General features: G+C 40.7%; 1 protein-coding gene across 1 annotated transcript; it reads right to left on the reverse strand.

Annotated features, from left to right (window-relative positions):
• Positions 1-3181: 3181 nt before the first annotated feature.
• CYB5A (cytochrome b5 type A) lies at positions 3182-16852 on the reverse strand. The gene is made up of 5 exons (XM_087757685.1): positions 16642-16852; positions 9453-9581; positions 7735-7764; positions 5176-5210; positions 3182-4324 (listed from the first exon to the last, which is right to left on the reverse strand). The coding sequence occupies exons 1-5, from the start codon at positions 16783-16785 to the stop codon at positions 4246-4248; spliced, it is 417 nt and encodes a 138-aa protein (XP_087613811.1). The 5' UTR covers positions 16786-16852; the 3' UTR covers positions 3182-4245.
• Positions 16853-19212: the final 2360 nt, after the last annotated feature.

The following is a 19212-nucleotide window of genomic DNA, read 5'->3' on the forward strand; positions in this document are numbered from 1 at the left end:
GTTCTGCCTGGAGATAACAAAACCCCTGCCCTCGGGTTTCCCTGTGCGTAACTCTTCCTGCCTGGCAGTGCTACTTTCCTCTCAGCAAACAGAACTGACAGGTCTTGGCAGTACGCTGTCCGCCTAAGTGCAGTAAATTGTAAGACACAGGCACAGAAATTATAGTACACAGGGTAAAAGTCAGAATCTGCTCCTTATACGTGAGACTCTGCAGTGCAATTGAGTCCATTCTGACCTCTGTTTAGCAGCCATCGATAGAGACCCGTAGTTGCATTATACGTCCCCAGTTTTAGAAAGCTGGCAAAGAAAATGTCAAGGGTTGTTTTATGCACACTCTTACATGTAAGAAGATTAAGAACAAGTCTAACTAGTTTTCAGAAAGAACAGAAAATCCAGCATTAATCATCTACTGAGATCCAATGTTCCAACATTTCTCATGAATTCATGTGCTTGTCTGCCAACCTACTTAGAAACCAGGTCATTCGAAACTCAAAAAGTATTTCAACACATAATGAATTAATCATGAGAAGGAATGTAATGTAGTATGAAAGGAAAGTAAAACGAGGAAAGTAAAATTCAAATATATGATCTGTCAGTTACTACCTTCACCTCAGATCTGGCCAGGCATTAAAGCTAAGCATACAGCAGTATGAGCCTCCTTCCCCTCCTTGTTCCTTCTATACTGTTTCTGAAATCCTTTTCTATATTCAGGAGAAAATGCTGTAATACTATTAACGTTCTACACGTTTTGTATGATACTTTGATACAGCTCATTCATTCTCACTGAGTTTTGGTTAATAATCTTCATTGCCAGCCTTGCAGAAAATACAGAAAGTTTTGCTCAAAATGGCCAAGAATTTTTAAGCATTCATTTACCCTCAGTAGTCAAACATTCAGAAAATAAAACCAATAGCACCTTCACATTTTTTTGCCTCTGAAGAAAGATACACTATGACTTAAAATATGTGATCAGCTTCCATTTGCCTAGCTTTTACCCCCTTGCCAGTTCCTCCCTAGCATTCTGCAAAGTCCTGACTGCGGCACGGCATTCAGCACTATAGAAAGGCATTGCCTCGCTGTGCCGAAGCAAGTGAGCCAGAGAACAGGACAGCAGACCATTTTTTTCTCATCATAGCAGAGGGAGCAAGTGAACACGTTGTGCTGGCTTTACTCCACAGACACAAGAGGAAGCCAAGGCCACCTCCACTTAAGGGAGCTCTCTGTCACTATGCATTCTCATTAACAACAGAGGAGAGGCAAATGAAGGCCAAAAAGGCAATGCCTAAAAAATTTATTTCAGTTTCAAAGCCAGTATAAACATTGTGAAGTTGCACAAGTAAACAACATGAGATGACATCTGATTTAAAGCATCGACCACCAAAACCAGCCTGTCCAAACAAAAATGAGTATTAAAGCTAATTGCCAGACAATTAGAGCAAGCACCTTCAGATCGGATCTGGGGACAAAGGATTTTGTTTTGAGAAGAAAGCAGACTCTGTCCCTTCTTTTCTTGTTGCTGTCAGACCATAAAAACATTGACTATCCTCAATTCATTCGACTAGTTTTTCAATAGCATAGTTATTCATTCTTCACCACGCACATATACCTTTTTGCTTCTTCTCATTCATAATCAAAAGCTAAAGCCACATAAAAACTCCTGTATGACCCTTTATGGAAAGCAGCTCTAACCTTAGGGTATTAAAGAGGAAAATTATAAGCCTGATTATTTTTTGAGTTTACAAATTTATCAGTTTACATTTAAAAACCTGAAACAGTCATGTCCACCTCTGAGGAAAAACTTACCCACACTGGTGGAAGGGAATATGAACAGACCAACTACAGGGAACAAGCTGCGTGCTCTACACGAGCACTTTAACTTGTGTCAGGTTTTGAAGCATTGCCTGCTCATCTCCACTCACTACGCTTTTGGTTCATTGCGGAAATTCCCTGCGCATACCAGCTGGGCTGCTTTTAGATGGAACCGAGCTTGCACAGGGACTCCAGGAGATTGCATAACACGCTCCAGCCCCCAGTAAACACCCAGTATATGGGACCCAAACAGAGCTATACTATACTAAAACTCCCAAAACCTACACAGCATGGAAAAAAAGCTTTTTGCAAGAACTTTGATTGCACTACCCTCTCTGCTGATGGGGACATAATTATCCCAGTCTGAAATTCTTAAAAAAAAAAAAAAAAGAGATGAAAGGTTAAGCTGTCTAAAGTTGTTGTTTTAGTGTTTTTTTGCCTTGCCTAGACATACAAACTTAAATATTTTAAAAACAAACAGAAAATTCAGAACTTCAAACTTGATTTATGAGTCTAAACACCAACTCAGAGTTAATAAATCATTTTTAAAAGTTATTGTAAAAAGTCAATAAAGCCTGAATTTTTAAACTCAGCTTCACCACATTCAGAGGAAAAGCTAGTGCAAGAACAGGACAAAATAAGTTAGTGCTAGACACAGTCCCCAACACTGCCATTTATACTGCTGGTTAAAATTTCCAAGGTAAAGAAATTGATGGGATCTACTGTGAGTGCATGTGTCTATATTTAAACCACATCTGACAGAACACATGACTACAAATGTAGAGATCCTAAACACTTTCACAGTTGAAGCTGTATGAGATCTCCTTACTTGCTATAACAGTAAAGGAATTCCCACAACAGGAATCCCACAGTAAAGAATTCTTAAAGGATTCATGTATTGACATATTCCTACATATGTACAAGACAGTCTCCTGAAGTCACAGCACTTTCCTCCCCCATTTTTTTTTTTTTTTTTTTTTTAAAGCTGGTGTTTACAGTTACCATCTTTCAATTTGATTTGACTTGACACAGGGCCTAAACTGCATGCATCTTCCCTGGTGCTGTGAAGAGGCAGCCCTTGGAATAGTGTTTCAAGTCCTGATGTATGTCAGGGAGGCAGAGGTTGCAGTGCAAACCCACTGTTAAGTCATTAGTTGGTGTTGGGGTTACGCTGATGAAAACATTTATCTATGCTAACTGCTCCATAGTACACTCTTCCCACTTTTTATATGCAACTTTCCTGCATAAGCGAAGCGTCTTGACTTTCAGGATGCACCAAACAGGTACTCCTGAGAAGTGTGCCAATATGCAAGAGCATCCCTTCCAAGGCCTTCAAAAAAGTTTGAAATGAATGTATTTGATACAGCAAGAGTAAGGAATTAAACTTTTATTCATGATCATTTACATATTACTAAAAATGTTCACCACAAAATGGAAATTTTTAGTTACCTTGTATTTAGCAGTGAAAATAGTCATCTCTGTAGTAAAGCACCAAGGAGCACACCACAGAACAGTCAGAAACAGATTCCATGTATCAGTTTTTCCCCTCACAATGTACATGACAAAGATTTTATAAAAAGTCTAGAAGTTCCAGAACAAATTCTAGAGTCACCTGAGTGCCTGGCAGGAACAGTATTATTTAGTAGCAGTTACATTACCTGTACTTACGTAACACCTTTTTCTGCCTTTTTTTTTTTTTGCAAAAAAGAGCTACTTTTCATAAAACTGAGACAGAACTAGTTGGGCCAAACATTGGGTTTCACAGTTCACCTGAATTTTTCAATGGGAACCAAACAGAACAGTTTGCTAGTAGGAATATCTACAACAACTATAAAAGCAGATGTCAAGAGGAATGGGGAAAAAAAAAAAAAATCAGCTCATTATAGCCTGATTGGTAGGGCCCAACTGCTTACAGGCACCTATATCCACTACTCCACTCAGCTTTTTCCATTACATTTAATTAGCATTTCATTCAAACATACTACATTTAAGACAACAACATGATTTTTCAACTTAAGCGAAGTTGTATACATGGACAAAATACATGTACACAGTTTTGGTAGTCATTTAAAGCTGTAAAATTTATACGTAAAGAGAGTCCTATGGACCCCATTACAGATTACAGAGAAATAACCAGAATCAGAGTGTTAAGTACAAAACAATATTCTAACACAGAAACCAATACAGTTATCAAATAATTCATTAGAGAATAAAATTGTTATACAAAAGGAGAAATGCTGCCTTTTTATCACTTCAGAACAGCAAATAAGAAGGCAACATTAAGAAAAGTGCACAGCAGAAAAGAATTGTTCAGTATTCTGAAAAAGTTGAATTTTTCTTCAGACATCAGGCTTTTGTCTGGAAACATATTGGGTTAGGATTGCTTGTATTCTCTCCTAGATCAGTCTCTTCTTGCATTAGTTCTCAGTAAGGCGCTTACTCTGACATGTAGGAGCGATACATCAGGGCCACGATAATTGCTGCTACTGCCGGGATCACCCAGTTGGACCATGAACTAGAAGGAAGTTTTTGAAACAGCAGTTTAGGAAGTGACAACTAGCAAGTTTAAAAAAAAAAAAAGTCACTGCTTAAAGAAGTCCTTCCTCCCTGCCCCAACAAATACTTCAAATTTAGGGCAACAGAACACCTGGGCTGGCCAGTAATACTCCAGCCAAGTAAAAAAGCTTGTACTATTAAGGCTTTGTACTAGAGCTTACAAGAAGTTTACTTACTAGAGAAGAGTAAGCCTCTAGACATGTTTAAAGTCATGGCATGCTGCCCAGAATATTATTCATTCAAAGGCCATTTAAGCAGCAGCATCACATGATGCTTTCAAGCACCCAAGCTCCCCACTCAGAGGGGCATGGGAACAGTCCTCTACAGTTTCAGCAGTAAGCAATTGTCAGCAGGATATAACTTTCTAAAGTTTGATTCAGTGGTGTTCCAAAGTGTTCCCCCCACCAATTCCAACAGGTTTTCCTTCTTATAGACACAATCCTCTTATTTCCCTTAGATGCAACAGTCATAGCAAATTTTAAAAGTGAGGTGTGCATGTCAGTAAAAAGTCAGTAATGGCACAAAGCGTCTTCTATTCACCTGATAGCCTCCAGAAATGAAGGCCTGTGCAACATAAACCATTTGGTAGAGACTGATACATATCAATGTGAGAAAAAAAATCTAGACAGTAAGCTAACTAATCCTTGTGAAGTGGTACACAGATGCCAACTTGGACTTTACGTAGAACAGAAATTTTCATGCACCATCCTGACATCTAAGCTTCCAGCAGAGAGAAGCTATTCAGCTTTCTAAGCTTCAGAAACAAAATCACGAGGAACTTCAAGTTTGACATCAAGTGCAATACTATACCTGGTGTTAGACTGAGCAGTGGTAATAAGAGTTTCCTGGAAAGCAAAGCATAAAAAAAGATATTTACATCAGGCAGACATCCCTCTCCATCTTAACTAGCCCCTCAGCTTCTCAAAACTCATTAAGTGGGACTAATTTAAAAGCAACTCGGTGCACTGCATTTGGAAAGCATTTTCTCAGAATTCCTATAACAGACTGCTGTATTAGAAGATAGCTAGCAGCAGTTTCTCTAGTCAACACTGCATCAAAAGTTATTAAAAAATATCATCACAAGGAATTTTGCTGCAAGTTTTCCATGATGTTAACTTTAACCTCAGGTGACATTTGAAAAGCTTTAGTCACCTAAAAGACAAAGATCCATTACTTGCCCAAAATCTAATTGAAAAGACTCTGAATTAATACACAAATATTTCTTATATGGAACCTACACGAAGCAAGCTACTAATTTACATCCACAAGGCTTATTAAACTCATTTTTTAGTGTGGTGTTTCAGATTGCATAAGAATCAGTCAAATTATTATAGTTGTTTCTGATAGTGATTTGGACTTCTTGTTCAGTTTCCACAGAAAAAGAAGCACTACAAGATTAAATCCCAGTTGGGTACATGTGAACAGTTTATATGAAGACTTATTAAGTTGAATACTACTAATTGCACTAAGTGCATTTAAAAGGTCCAGGCATTAAAACTGTACTTACATTTAGTGGTACAAGATCCATCACTGAGAAATTAATTGCTTCACTATCAGAATATTTGCAACTCATTTAAAGAGCAAAAGACTCCAAACATCCTCTCACAGGTTCAAACAGGCTACTTTTTCAAGCACCCAAATCATCACAGTTTTACAGATGACAAATACCATGTTTAAAAGAATTAGACTCAGTGATTACATCTATATTGGTTTTGTAAACACCTCCACAAAAAAACTAATCCCAAAGCCAAACCATATGGAACAGCTTGTGCCCACACTATCAAGGCTAACACCTTCTACAACAGACTTGCCACTTCCAGGGCCAGGGGATGGTACCCCCCACACCAAGACAGTAAAAAACATGGCCCAGCTCAAAAACCTGTTTTTAAACAGTATGACACTGGACATGTACACTGAGGGTACTTTAAATACAGTCCAAGGACGAGAAGGACATTTGAAAGCACAAGGCCTTCTGAGGGCTTCTAGAGAGCCAGGGCACACAGGGCCTAAACCTGTCACGTTACACAGAGCGCAATGCAAAGTGAAACTTATCAGCTACACCCACACGTCCTGCTGGAGGAAAGTGCTCCGGCTTCCTTCTGGAAGGATGGAACACACAGGTAGTGTAGGTAACTATGACCAGCACTAAAACAAGGGGATAAGCCAAATAGGAGTGTAGTAAAAAGTCATTTGGATACATCTTAACTCCCAACTGCCCACGCTTTGGCCAAACTAATATTCTAAGTACTTCAGTTTAGTAAATTCCTGTGAGCTTAAACAAAGGATTTTATTACTACAACTTGCACTGGGCACTCTGTTTACCAGTTGCATTTATGGCTGCTGCTCTTACAACCTAGGTGTAAATTGCCCTGAATTTCAAAAGAAATCTGAATAGCAGATGTTATTCTTGGTGGGAAGAAGCTCTGAATTCCAGTCACCACTCCATTTCTTATTTTTATTAGTATACTAGTTCCAGTCCTTAATTAATAATAAAATTAATAATTGGTACAGCAAACATTTCAGTGTATATTTTTTTACTTTCTTTCCTTTAAACTTATTCATATTATTGGAAGGTCTTACAAAAGTGATTACTTTTAAGAAACAATCTCTCAAACAGCAAGAGTAAGATCCTATTCCTACTACACTTCATGTAAAAATAATCTTCAACTATTTCTTAAGCACACTGCTGTACTGTTAAGCCAGCCCTGAGCAAACATCCTCTATACACACAGCAGAAGCAACTATACAAATCAATGCCTGATGCACTTGCTCCTTTAAGGGACATCTGAATTTTATGAGTTTGGTAGTTGAGTGCCAATGCAACTGTATTCTAGTAAAAGATAAAAAATTAGAAAAGAAGTGCAATACTGCATTGACAGGACACTCAAAATCTACTGAAACAGTCAGGAAGCTAGCAGTATTTTCGCCTTGAAAAGGGTTTGCAATTGCAAATTAACTGATCTCTAATACCGCAATCAAATGCCTCTATATTCTATATCTACTAGTGTTACCAATATATTGTTAAGCACCATATTTTTTCCCCACAAACACATATTAGTTTAATCCATTCTGTCTACAAGCTGATTTTTTTCTTAAACTGAATACTAGAAAACCATTGACTGATTCTAGATTCACCTTTTTGCTATAGTGTAACGCCATCACACTTAGCAACCACACAAATCAAAGAAAAGAACAGCTAACAGGAAAAATAAGTTGAAGCCAGATTAACAGGTTTAAGAGATTTATGACCCGAAACACTACACTTAAATCAAGGTGAATTATTTTTGCCTCTGGGGTGCACCATTTATAGAGAGACACCGCTCCTAATGCTTACAAGAAACAATGTGGCATTTCAAGAAACACACTTACTGTTGGTTTCTGAAGCTTTTCTCTATCATCCTGCAAGAAAACAAGCAGAAAAAAAAAAAACATTTAGACAGAAACCCAAAGCATTCAAATAACAGTTATCACTAAATTCAGTTTGCAGTTCTATTCTGTTAGTGCATACCTATTTTTACCTAGGAAACAGACTGGCAAAAGAACAGATGTCAGTGTATGATTTTGAGCTACCATAAACAAGATCACTTCCTTAAATAATACTTCTCAGTATACAATAACAACTGAAACCCAAGTCCCCAACATATTTCATTATTTCTTGTGCCCATGTTTTTGCATTTCCTTTGTCTCTAAACAGTACACATAGCCTTAGCTTATGCACCAATTACAATCATATTAGTTTACTTCTACCTAGTCTACTCATATTATTGGGCAAAGTCATCTAACTAGTTTTGGTCCAATGTCCAGTACAAAGGTCCCAAATTCTATGGATCTTTCATAAACTCATTAGGTTTTACCAGAAACAGTCACATTTGTTACAAAAAAGCCCAACAGTATATAACCTTGGCAGTGCTGTATTTGTACATTAAACTATCAAGCCACTTGTTTCATATCAAACAAAAACAGGTACTTGTCAAACAATGAGGAACTGGACTGATAGCCAGGTTAAGAACAACTTTACTGGCATCAACTGCAATCCTAAATAGATGACAAGCCTGAAAGGTTACAGATGTGCATCCAAGCAGAATTATTTCTTATTACGAGAAGCTACACAATTAATATTTATCAAGAGAGGACCTAAGACAGATACAGGATCAGGAACCTTACTGTGAAATATGCTACTCAAGACAGTGATATTTACCCTGAATGCAAGACAAAACATACACAAGACAGAAGAGAAAAAGAGAAGAAGAGGCAGGGACGGGCAGTAGAGTAGAGCAGGCAGGCACACTAGCAGCCTAAGTCCCCAACAAGTGGTTTTCAACTATTAAGATGAAGAGCTTAAAAAAGGCCTATCTGAAGGAAGCCAAGGCAGCAGCTCTGTAGCTAGAAATAAAGCCTTCAAAGCTTGAAGCAGGCGAAAGGTGCTTGTTAAAAGTACAGGAAATGGTAAGGACAGTACAGAAAAGAAGAAGTGACTGATGATCCAGTGGGAACTGATCATAAACAACCCTGACAACTACAAGTAGGGAACACAGATACAGGACAAAACAGGGGGAGCCAGGGAGGGGGAAGACAGAGCATCAAACTAGAAGTAAGATGCTTACAGTAGCCGTTTTCTAAACATACATATGAAAAGCCAGGATTGTACTTTTAGATCCAGATGGAAGCCTGGCATATATATTTACAATGAATAAAGAATGAAAGCAGCTGTTAGTAATCACTCTGTATATTGATACAATAAAAGGTCTAGACATTGACATATCACCTTCAGGTGTTAGTCTCTTTATAATGTCTCATTAAAGCCCACAGGGTACACCAGAAATGGCATGATTCCATATTCAGTTTATTCAAGAAGGGGGCTGTAAAATATTTCAAAGCAGGAAACTTAGATGTGACCATCCTTATGCTACACTAATCAAATCCCTTCACATTGGGGGAACCCACCTTCAGTCCAAGTACATCCACAAACAGCCGCAGGGCTGGCATCCAACCAAGCTAGCAGCTCTCCTTTATTTTCATTTACCAGAGAAGTAACTAGACACAAGAACTATAGTAAACAGCAAGTACTGGTACTCTCACATACTCACCGGATGAAGTTCCCCAACAATAAAGGTTTCTGACAGTGTCCTTGCATCTGTGGAATGGCCAACATCTTCAAAGTTCTCAGTAGCATCTCCTCCAGCTTGCTCTCTGAGGACCTCTTCACCACCTGGGTGCTGCAATTTTTAATGTTTGAATTTGTTACTGAAAACCATTCCACATTCTAAAAGCGGAATTCTTCATTTCTACATTTCTAAAAATAAAAGAAATTGCCCATGCAAAATCAGCTGCTAGATTTCTTAGAGCAAACATAAGCCTCTCTGAATAACTAGAGAGCTTTACATACTCTCAGTGAAAGAGCAGTAAGAGGCATTACCCCTAGCAACTGAAGCATTTAGAACATCATGGGAATCAGTCAGTCTTTTAATAGCCCAACTATTATCTAAAGTTACATTCCATGTCCTTCCTTCTGCAGGAAATGTATATTTTTATCCAAACAACACTTCATACAGCAAAAAGATAAAAGCCAAAAGGTGTAAGTTGTAGCAAGAACATTCCAGGTAGATATATAAAAAAGCTATTCACAAGAAGAGCAATCAAGCACTGAAACAAGTTGGCAAGGGAGCATACAGAATCTTCATCCTTTGAGGTTGCCTAGACAAGGCACTAAGGAACCTGACCTTCAAATTAATCCTAGTTTGAGCTGGGGGTTGGACCAGATAACCTTCAAGGGTCCTTTCCAGAAGAAATTATTGTATGGTTATCTAGTAAGACAGCTACTTTGGAACTGCTTAAGCACAACTGAAAGCTCATAAAAGAGAGCAGAATAGCAATTTGGTTTTAGCAGACTATGGAATCCCAAAGCCACATTGCTGGTAAAACCATTGAGATGTAGAGAAGTCATCTCCCAGTATCTCCTAACACCTCAACCCATCACCATTCCTTTAACATAAATCCCTGCTCTCCATTGACTTTTATTCTTCCCCAGGATGAACTTGAATCTTTGCATTAAAGGCAAACATTTATTTTAACAAATTAGAGGAAGTTGCCTTTTTTTTTTCTCTATTTCGAGGAAAAAAAAAACCACACGCTTTTTTTAAAGAGCCAGCTAGAATGGTAAGGGATCCCTACCATGACTAAGCAAAAGCAAGATTAAGCAATTGATAGAGAGATCAGGCACAGCAGCTGAGCCAAAAAAGGTTAGAAGAGTGCATGCAGAGTAAAGATTATGCAAGCAGACACGCAAATATGACACGCTCACTAAAATCCTGCCCTTGAATCCATTCTGATAAGTATTCAAGGAAAGAACTAGACAAAAGTTGAGGGATCACTCAAGTTCAGTGCCTTGAAATGTGTAGTACGTTTAAGAAGCTGAACTTGGGTCTAACAGGCTCTCCCAGATATTGCCACAACTAAGTCTTCAAAGAATTCCTTCAGCAATGTGGAGTTTGGGATTTGTTTTATTTTTTTGATACCACGCTAAAGAATTGCACTCCCCAAAATAGAAGAAATATGTAGCATCTTCAGCAAAAAGGAAGGCAAAACTCCTTGGAAAACATACTTAACACATAACACATCAACAAGTAGCAAAAGGCACCAAAGTTAAATTACCCATAAAGCACGAGTAGCGTGCACACTCATACTCATGCATTGCAATGAACCCAAACCCTACTTATACAAGTAGATAAAACATCAGTTACACCAGCAAGCTGTCAAGATCACATGGTTTACACTAGTTCCCCACAAAAATTTACCAACCAGCCAAACAAGTGGATACCTACCAGTATAACCGCATCTACATTAAAACTATTCCACAGAGTACTTAAACTACCTGTAGGTTGCTCACTACAGAATGATCATATATTAATTTGTTCCCAAATCCCTCCCTTGTGCCCCTACAAAGCAATCATGTAGCTACATGAGCAGCTTCACTGAGGCACTCCAGCTTTTCTCTGGAGGATTAGGTTTTGGTCTAATTACTAACTGATCCCTCTGTCTACAAAACCACAATATTAGTGTCACCACAGTGACTGTGACCAACCCTCTCAGTGGGTATCATGTATCAGCTGAAGGGGACAAATTCACCCTGGCCTCTGCTACGATAGCTGGACAACTGATAGTATTTTTTCCTCACATCAGCAAGACTAAGGTAGAGAGAATCAGATAAGGAGCTCCTAACTTAAGCCGTCTAGTAGATGTTACTAGTAACCTAATGTACATACATAAAAGTACTTCGAAGCTAAACACTTCTTTTAGATGACACTTCCACTTAGATGCAAACAACTAGCACATGATACAAACAATTAATGAAAAGACTTTGCCTCCCCTAATGAAAGGGAACAACTGTAATGTCTCACAAAGGGCACGAAGTGACTTCTCTATCAAGAGCTGAGCGTTTTCCATGGTTCCATGAGTTTCTCAAAGGTTGTTTATACAGGGCCTTTGTTCACACTTCTGCATGGTAAGCAAAACTTGCTATCAGAATTTCTATTTTAGTGAAGAGCCTCTGGATAGACCCTGAAACTGGAAGCCCACAAGACTATGCAGATAATGACTCCTAAACAAAAATCTTGCTGATACCAATAACTAAAGTGGTTTTGCAGGTAAAACAATGGTTCAAGGGAAGTGAAAAAGCTTTTGCTGATAAATTAAGCTAGTCTAGCTCATTCCTAGGACATTCCCAATATAATAACTTTGATATTTAAGTAACATGCATAACAGAAGTCTGTACAAAGCCAGCACTAGCACGTAGCATAGACTAATTCCTAACAGCAGCACATTAGAAAGTTTTAGATAAACCAAATGAGCAGTTAAACTCACTGCTCTCATCTGGGTCAGAAGTCTGATTACTTCATCATGAACGCCTATCACCTCTCCTCTCCCTCGCTACATGCGACTTCCTCTGTATCATAGTTCAGACTCTATTAAAGTGTAACTACCCTAATTCACAATTCCTGGCCCCTCCTGCCTCCCATACTGGAAGAATCAAATCTAGGGTTCAGTTTAACTTTTGGGGAGATCAGCAGGTCTCCACCAGTGGCAGTCTTATAAAGTCAAGTTTTGCTTTCTGCACTACAGGGAATGAGAAGCAGAAAGGGGCAGCGACAGACCCAGAGAACTTCAGCTTCACTGTGCAAAACAGACAGACTAACACTTGTTTGTTTTAAGAGCACTTTCTTGTAGTCTGAAGAGTCCTCCAAATTATTTCTATCACCTATTTAAGTTACAAGACAAATTCTGTACTCATGTAAAATTTTAGGAGCATAGGAGAGTGTATCTCTATGAGAATATACTTTTGAAGACCTTCATTAGGGTATTAGATGAACTGCAAAAGAAATGCCCAGTAGCTGGGTGCCCATTTCCCCACTTACAAAACAATTATAGCTTGCAGCATCTTGCACAAAGGACTGCTAAGAAGTGCTGTTTTTCAAAGTATTTTCAGATCTTCCTGCAAGCTTCATCAGAGCTTAAGGAAGTGATAACACGAGGTTTGATCCTTAGACTGCAAGGTTCTGAAATAAAAATTCACATGGTACACTGACAGACTTCACAACATGCTAGTACCGGCACCTTTCAGTGTAAGCTATTCATTACCTTAAACATGGAAGGTATTATGCTACTCCTCCATGATATCATCATACTGGATGAATGTAACTTATCACCACATAGTGGAGAGAACATTTTTCATTCTGACAGAGTAAAACAATATTTGTTTTTCTGCGCTTTATTTGATCAGCATTACAAAACACATTTTGTGGGAGCTGTTCATTCTGTTTAGAAACAGTGCTATGAAAGCACAAGTTCACACATGAAAAACCCATTTTCATTGGCCATTATTTTCGCTAAATTATGACACCACCAACAATTGAAGTAACCTAAACAAAGTTAGCTGAATATTAAATACATACCATAGTGAGTTTCCAGAATAAGAAATTTCTCTCAGGTAGAGATGTTCCTATTCTTGTTAGCTTCTCTGCCTAGCTTAAGGAATCCAACCAAGTTCCCACAAAAGCCATAGGGAGGACTCTCACCCCAATGGGAAGTGAAGCAGGACACTGATCATTTCATTCTTATTTTTATAGGCCCAGCTACTCTTGTTTAGCTCATTAGATTGATGTCAAAGCCTGACTAGAGGGATTGCCTTATTAAACTATGGAGAAATACTATCAAGCATTACCAACATACTTAATCCATTAATTGACATTTAATATTATTCACATATATAATTACCTGTAATACAGATAAGCCATAAGATCCCTCTGTGAGTACACATGCATTTCTAGTAGCTATTTTCCCTTAAATGATGTAGGACCTGAAACTATGAAAAGGTTTCCCAAATTTTCTGTAATACAGGTCTGACAGCCTTTGAATGAAAAAGATAACATACAAGTTTCTGGTCTCAAGAATACTCTTTCACGCCAAGAGCTTTCAGATATTGCGCTCCAAAAGCTGAGGTCTCTGAATTTCCTCTCCTAGAGGATTTTCTTTGATTATCAAAGAAAATTCAGATAAATATATTCAAGTTATAAAATTTTCCCGAGATCTGCCATTTAAAAAAATACATAAAAGAAAAGCAGTCACTGGAATTTTCATCTTCAGTAACCCCTAGGATAAGGTGTCAAAGTGCACAATCCTTTCCTCCTCCAGCACTTCAGCTGCATTTCAAATGATCTTTTTTAAGCCTTGTCCTTAGGAAGCCGAACTAATACAGTCACACTACGCAATGCCTCCACTCCTTTTCAGCCTCACCGCTCCCAACACACATACATCACCACCCCCAGTCCACTTACTATCCAGCTTCAATCAAGTGTTCACATAGGCAGATGGTTCCCAAAAACCAAACAAGTTTCACTAAACATCTACAAGCTTGAAGAGACAACAGCTGGACAAAGGAAACACACCCTTTAAGTATTGTAATGGAGTGAAAGGCAGCAGCATACTTTCACTTACTAGGCATGAGAGCATCCAGGGTGTCTTTAGCACTGAAGCACTGTAAAGTTTTCAGCTTCATAATCAACAAGAAAATATTTCCATAGGTTAATGCTCTGGCTGGAAAGATTGCTTGTCAAATTAAGACAATGGGACTGGTGAAGTCAGCTTCCATTCCCAGTTCTTCACTCCCTCATAAACTGATACTTTTACTTACTTACTACTTGGGAAGAGCAGGAGTGAGGTAATGCTTTAGCAGTGCATCCTCTTTAGTACTACTAGACTTATTTCAGTAGCCTACATTTAATTCTTGAAATATTTTAAGTTTTCCACTCCTGCAAGGAAATGCAAGAAGTAAAACCCAATTTGACCAATAACGCTATTGAAACAACTAACGTAATCCCCATTTCACTGAGAAGCGTTGACTGTACTCCAGAACACACCAGCAAGAGGCTAGCTCCAATTTCTTCTCATCTGTCACATGGAAATGACTCAGGGTGTCTGACAGTGTCAAAAGAATTAGCACATCACTTGATAAATTAACCAGGTATCAAAAACATTCCAAAAAAGGTAAAAAAAGTGTCCTATGAAATATTTTAATCCAAGGGTTCCATCCCAAAAATCACCAACACAATAAACATGACAATATCCAAGAGCTTTCCTTAGGAGTATAGCTTCATCTAGATACTTTGTTGAAAATAGTTATCCAGTCTCATTCATTTATTATCTCAGAATATGACCCAGAAATTTCAGCTCCAGAACCACCCAGATTCTATTCAAAACTGTTTAGTGTGAGGCTAAAGTTTGACCCATGTGTACCAGAGTGCATCAGACATCCCACAGTTGTCCAATAAACAACTATTCAACTGCTTACAGACAAAGTGAATTCTTTTGAATATGCTGCTAAGTAAGCAACATTAGCCTGAAGGCTGAATTTGCTCATTAGATCCTGGATTTTTTTAAGTGTGTTTTTTTTCTTGGGTTGGGGGCTTTGGGGTGTTTTATCTTTTTTTTTATGTGTGGGTACCCCCCAATCTGGAAGCGCTTATACAATTGTATATCAGCCAAAACTGATCAAGTTTCCAAGAACAGCTACTTCAATTTCTCAGACTGCATGAAAAACTGCATTCTGCTGCAGGGCTTCGATAATTAAATTGGCCTTGCCTGCATAACCAAACACTTCCATAACTAAAGGATGAACCAGACCAGGGACAGAGCCAGTTGAAAAATAATCAAGAAAGAGTCAGTAGATCAGTTTCACAATCCACCTTGCTGAAAAGCCAAACAATTTGTGCTGGCATACAGCTTAAGAATGAAACACTACCTGTGTCAACACTGTCTTTGACAATTGCTTGCCGACCTCTATTTGCAAAATGCTCAATCTATACTTCAAATTTCAAGTGTTTGCAACCACAAAAATCAAGATGGGGCTACAGAACTCATGAGGCTTGAATTCTGTCATGCCTTTACTGCTCTGAACTGCATTGTCAAAGAAATTAATGTAAGTCTACCACAACACTTTTTAATTGGATGCCAGATCTTTGCAGATCGGGAATAACAGGAGTGAAGGAGAAAACTCAAAATATCACTAATAAATCCTAGCTACATTTAACACCCCCAAAAAATTGCTCAGAAGTTGCACTTCTGCATTGCCACAGAAGCATGTTTTAGTCCAATAACTAAACCGCTTCTTTATTAACCATGACTATCAAGGATCACATCAATTGTTCATCAGCAGCATGCGATCAAAACCGCCAGTCGTTAACAGGGGAAAAAAACAAAACCAAAAGCCGCACGCAAAGGCATTCAGCCTGGCCGCGGCCCTCTACCGGAGCCTGAGCTTCCGCGGCACGGCGCTGCACGCCCACGCCCGTTAGGACGGCGGGACGAGCACAAAGCCTTCGGGGAAGTTCGGTTTCTACGACGGCAGAAAGTTTAACGGCAGGTGAAGGGAGAGAGCTGTTCCCAGCGGCGGGTCAGACGCGAGGGAGGGCGGCGGGCTCAGCGCACTCGGGTTTTTCCCGCCTGAGTAGGCGGCCGCTGCCCGGCCGGGGCGTCCGGAGCCGGCCCCGCGGCCCCCGGGTGCTGCAGCCCGGGCCCAGGCCGCCGGCCGGCCGTTTCTGAGGAGCACCATGGCGGCAGGCTGCGCTGCACCCGCCTCCCGCCCGCCGTCCGGGGGAGGCCGACGAGATCCCGCGGGGAGCCAGCCGGCCGGCCGGCCTGCGCCGCCCCAGGGGGCTCAGGCACCCGCAGCGCCCCAGTGGCGCCGGGCCCCCCGCCTCTCCTTCGCCCGCCCCGGACACCCACCTCGTCCAGAAACTTGGTGACATCGTAGATGCGGTGGTGCAAGATGATCCAGGTGCTCTGGCTGTTGTTGTGCTTCTGCACCTCCTCCAGCCGGTAATACCGGCCCCGCCACGACTCGCCCCCGGCCTCGCTGGCGCCCACCATCTCCCCTCGGCGGCCGCCGCCGGCTCCGCAACGGGCTATAGCCCCGCTCCCACCCGCGGACGCCGACCGCAGCCCAATCACCGCCCGCCCCCGCCCCTCCCCTCCGCCCGCCCCCTTCTTTCCGCCTTCTCATTGGCGGAGCGAAATGCCTTTCAAAGGAGGCGTCGGGCTGGCGACCGCGGTGACCGCGGGGGAGGGAGTTGCGGGGTGAGTCGGCGGCCTCGTGCCCCGCCCCCTCCCCCCCTCGCTCCTCCCCGCCGCGGGGAGGCGTGAGCGGCGCCCTCCGCGTGACTCAGCCGGCGTCACGTGCCGCGCTGGGTTGTACCGCGGCTCGCGGGAAGCGCGCGGTTGCTTCGGTCCCTCGCGTGGCCCCTGAGGGAGCGTCCCCGCCGGCGGTGCTTCCTCACAGCTCCTCGGGTCCCCCAGGAGCCCCTCGCCCTTTAACCCTAACCCACCCTGCTTTCCTTCAGTTTCGTTGAAGCTAAAGCCTGGTTCCTTCACTCCGGCTTCAGATGTGTTTGCTGGCTTTGTTTGCTTGTTGGGCCTGAATGGGTCCCCCCCATCCCCTTCACGCCAGCGCCCTGTGCTGCGCTGCTGGCGCTGGGTAATGGCCGTATGCTACTTGGGTGACTCAACAGCAATAGCTGCGCATACATGCTCTGGTGTGATTACAGGCCGGGTTTTTTTTGTGGTGTTTATTTACAGCATAACTTTACTGACATAGAATATAGCCAATGTGACTTGTCGAGACCCCTTTCCTCAAAGCTGGTGCTTAGGTAGTTGTTTTATACCCTGTGCGCTTGTTGTTGGTTATCAGTGTGCAGGACAGCTTCATACTTCCTCGCTGAACACCACCGTGATCTTCGGATCCCCTCTCCAGTTCGTTACAGTCAGCCTAACGGGAAGAGTAGCTACTGTCCCTCACAGCTTGGTGTCGTTCTCCACTTTAATAAGGTCGTTACTGAAAATAACAAATATTGCCACCAAGCTCTGTGATTTACCTGGCTGTTATGACAGAAAACCAGTGATAGCCATTCTTTGACTGATGTCATGTTCAGCTTAGCAGCAGCTCTGTGGTGGTTTTAAGTTCATGTGTTGTGATTATCAGCTTCTAAAGATGTAATTTCTCCCACACACGTTAAGTTCTCCTACTTGTACAGAAGACAGTTGGGTTTATTTCCTATGATTTATAACTGATAGTGCTATGTTAACGGTACTTCTCTCTTTATCCTCTCCCCTGAAGGGAGAAGCCATTTGCAAGCACTCTGTCCCATTAGCTTTTAAGATGACTGGGAAGATTTGACTTACGCTGAACACAGCAAGTGGTGCCCATGGGGGAGTTGGCATCAAACAGCAAGCGGATCACTGGAGCGTTGCAGCATGTGTTTTACAACATCTTTGCCACAAAAGTCCTTGGTTGGACATTTAGGATTCTTTTAAACATTATGAAAGCTGAGGACACAGCCTTTCTTTTCTGTGTTTCCCAACAGACAAGATTTTTTTCTCATTTGTTTAAAATGGTCCTTTTCCTTAAGCGGTAGCTTTTGGAATTCTCTGATGAAGTGATAGTCTTGGCTGGCATTTTAAAAAAACTTACTTTTCGTAATTGCTAGAAAAAACGTGAAATGTGTTTTCTTTTAAGGGTAAGAAACAAGGAAACATTATTTTCTTTAAAAATTACAGTTATAAAGCACTGATCTTGTGATTTTTCTAGGATACAAATGAGGTTAATCTTTTTCATGTGTTACACTGTAAGCAAGGCAAAGCAAAATCAGAACAGCAAAGTTATCTTTGACATTGTTCCCCAAAAAATGTTTCCAGTTCATCATTTTTGGATCACAATTTGCAATATTGCTTTTCAGGTGAATACCTGGTGACTTCATAAAATTTGGAAATAAAATATCTATTGCTATCTTCACTGCGCTGGTAAGACCATTTCCAAAAAGGATTTTAGGGTTTGGAGGGGAGAGGACTATTAAAACAGCTTTTTCTGGTGTGCAGTGTTTGTTCCTGGCTTTTCATAACAAGCAGACTTTCTACCTTCCTGTTTTTCTTTGAAACACTTCGATTGAGAAAGGTGCTATAGTTAAAAGGTGTATTTTCTTTAAATAATGAAATGTTAGATGTTCTTTTTTGTCATAAATATTCTCGTTCCTTTATACTGAGCCTGGCCTGTGCTGCAATACATAGGAGCGTACAACAGGCAGCCAACAGGTCAGATAACAGCCATAACATCATATAACTCCCGCTCACATGAAATTTATTAGTATTGCATCAAAGGATCACATTCTCAGTCTGAAATTCTGGTTCTTTCAGTTCTTCTTTTTGGTGCTTTTTAGGAAGTTCCAAAAATGACAGAGTTGCAGCACATCTGCTCAGTGGTATGGCAGTGAACATACATGTACTCTGTATTCTAACTTGGCGTGA

Source organism: Nipponia nippon, unplaced genomic scaffold (assembly GCF_047370975.1).
Source record: "Nipponia nippon isolate SJK-2023a ecotype South Korea unplaced genomic scaffold, ASM4737097v1 scaffold_1, whole genome shotgun sequence".
Classification (NCBI taxonomy): domain Eukaryota; kingdom Metazoa; phylum Chordata; class Aves; order Pelecaniformes; family Threskiornithidae; genus Nipponia; species Nipponia nippon.

Excerpts from the sequence above, each read along its gene's own strand:
- CYB5A (XM_087757685.1), bottom strand. The coding sequence starts at position 16,785 with ATGGTGGGCGCCAGCGAGGCCGGGGGCGAGTCGTGGCGGGGCCGGTAT. Across the intron at positions 7,765-9,452 it reads TTGTTGGGGAACTTCATCCG|GATGATAGAGAAAAGCTTCA; the intron begins GTGAGTATGTGA and ends GTTTTCTTGCAG. Across the intron at positions 4,325-5,175 it reads ACTGCTCAGTCTAACACCAG|TTCATGGTCCAACTGGGTGA; the intron begins GTATAGTATTGC and ends ACTTCCTTCTAG.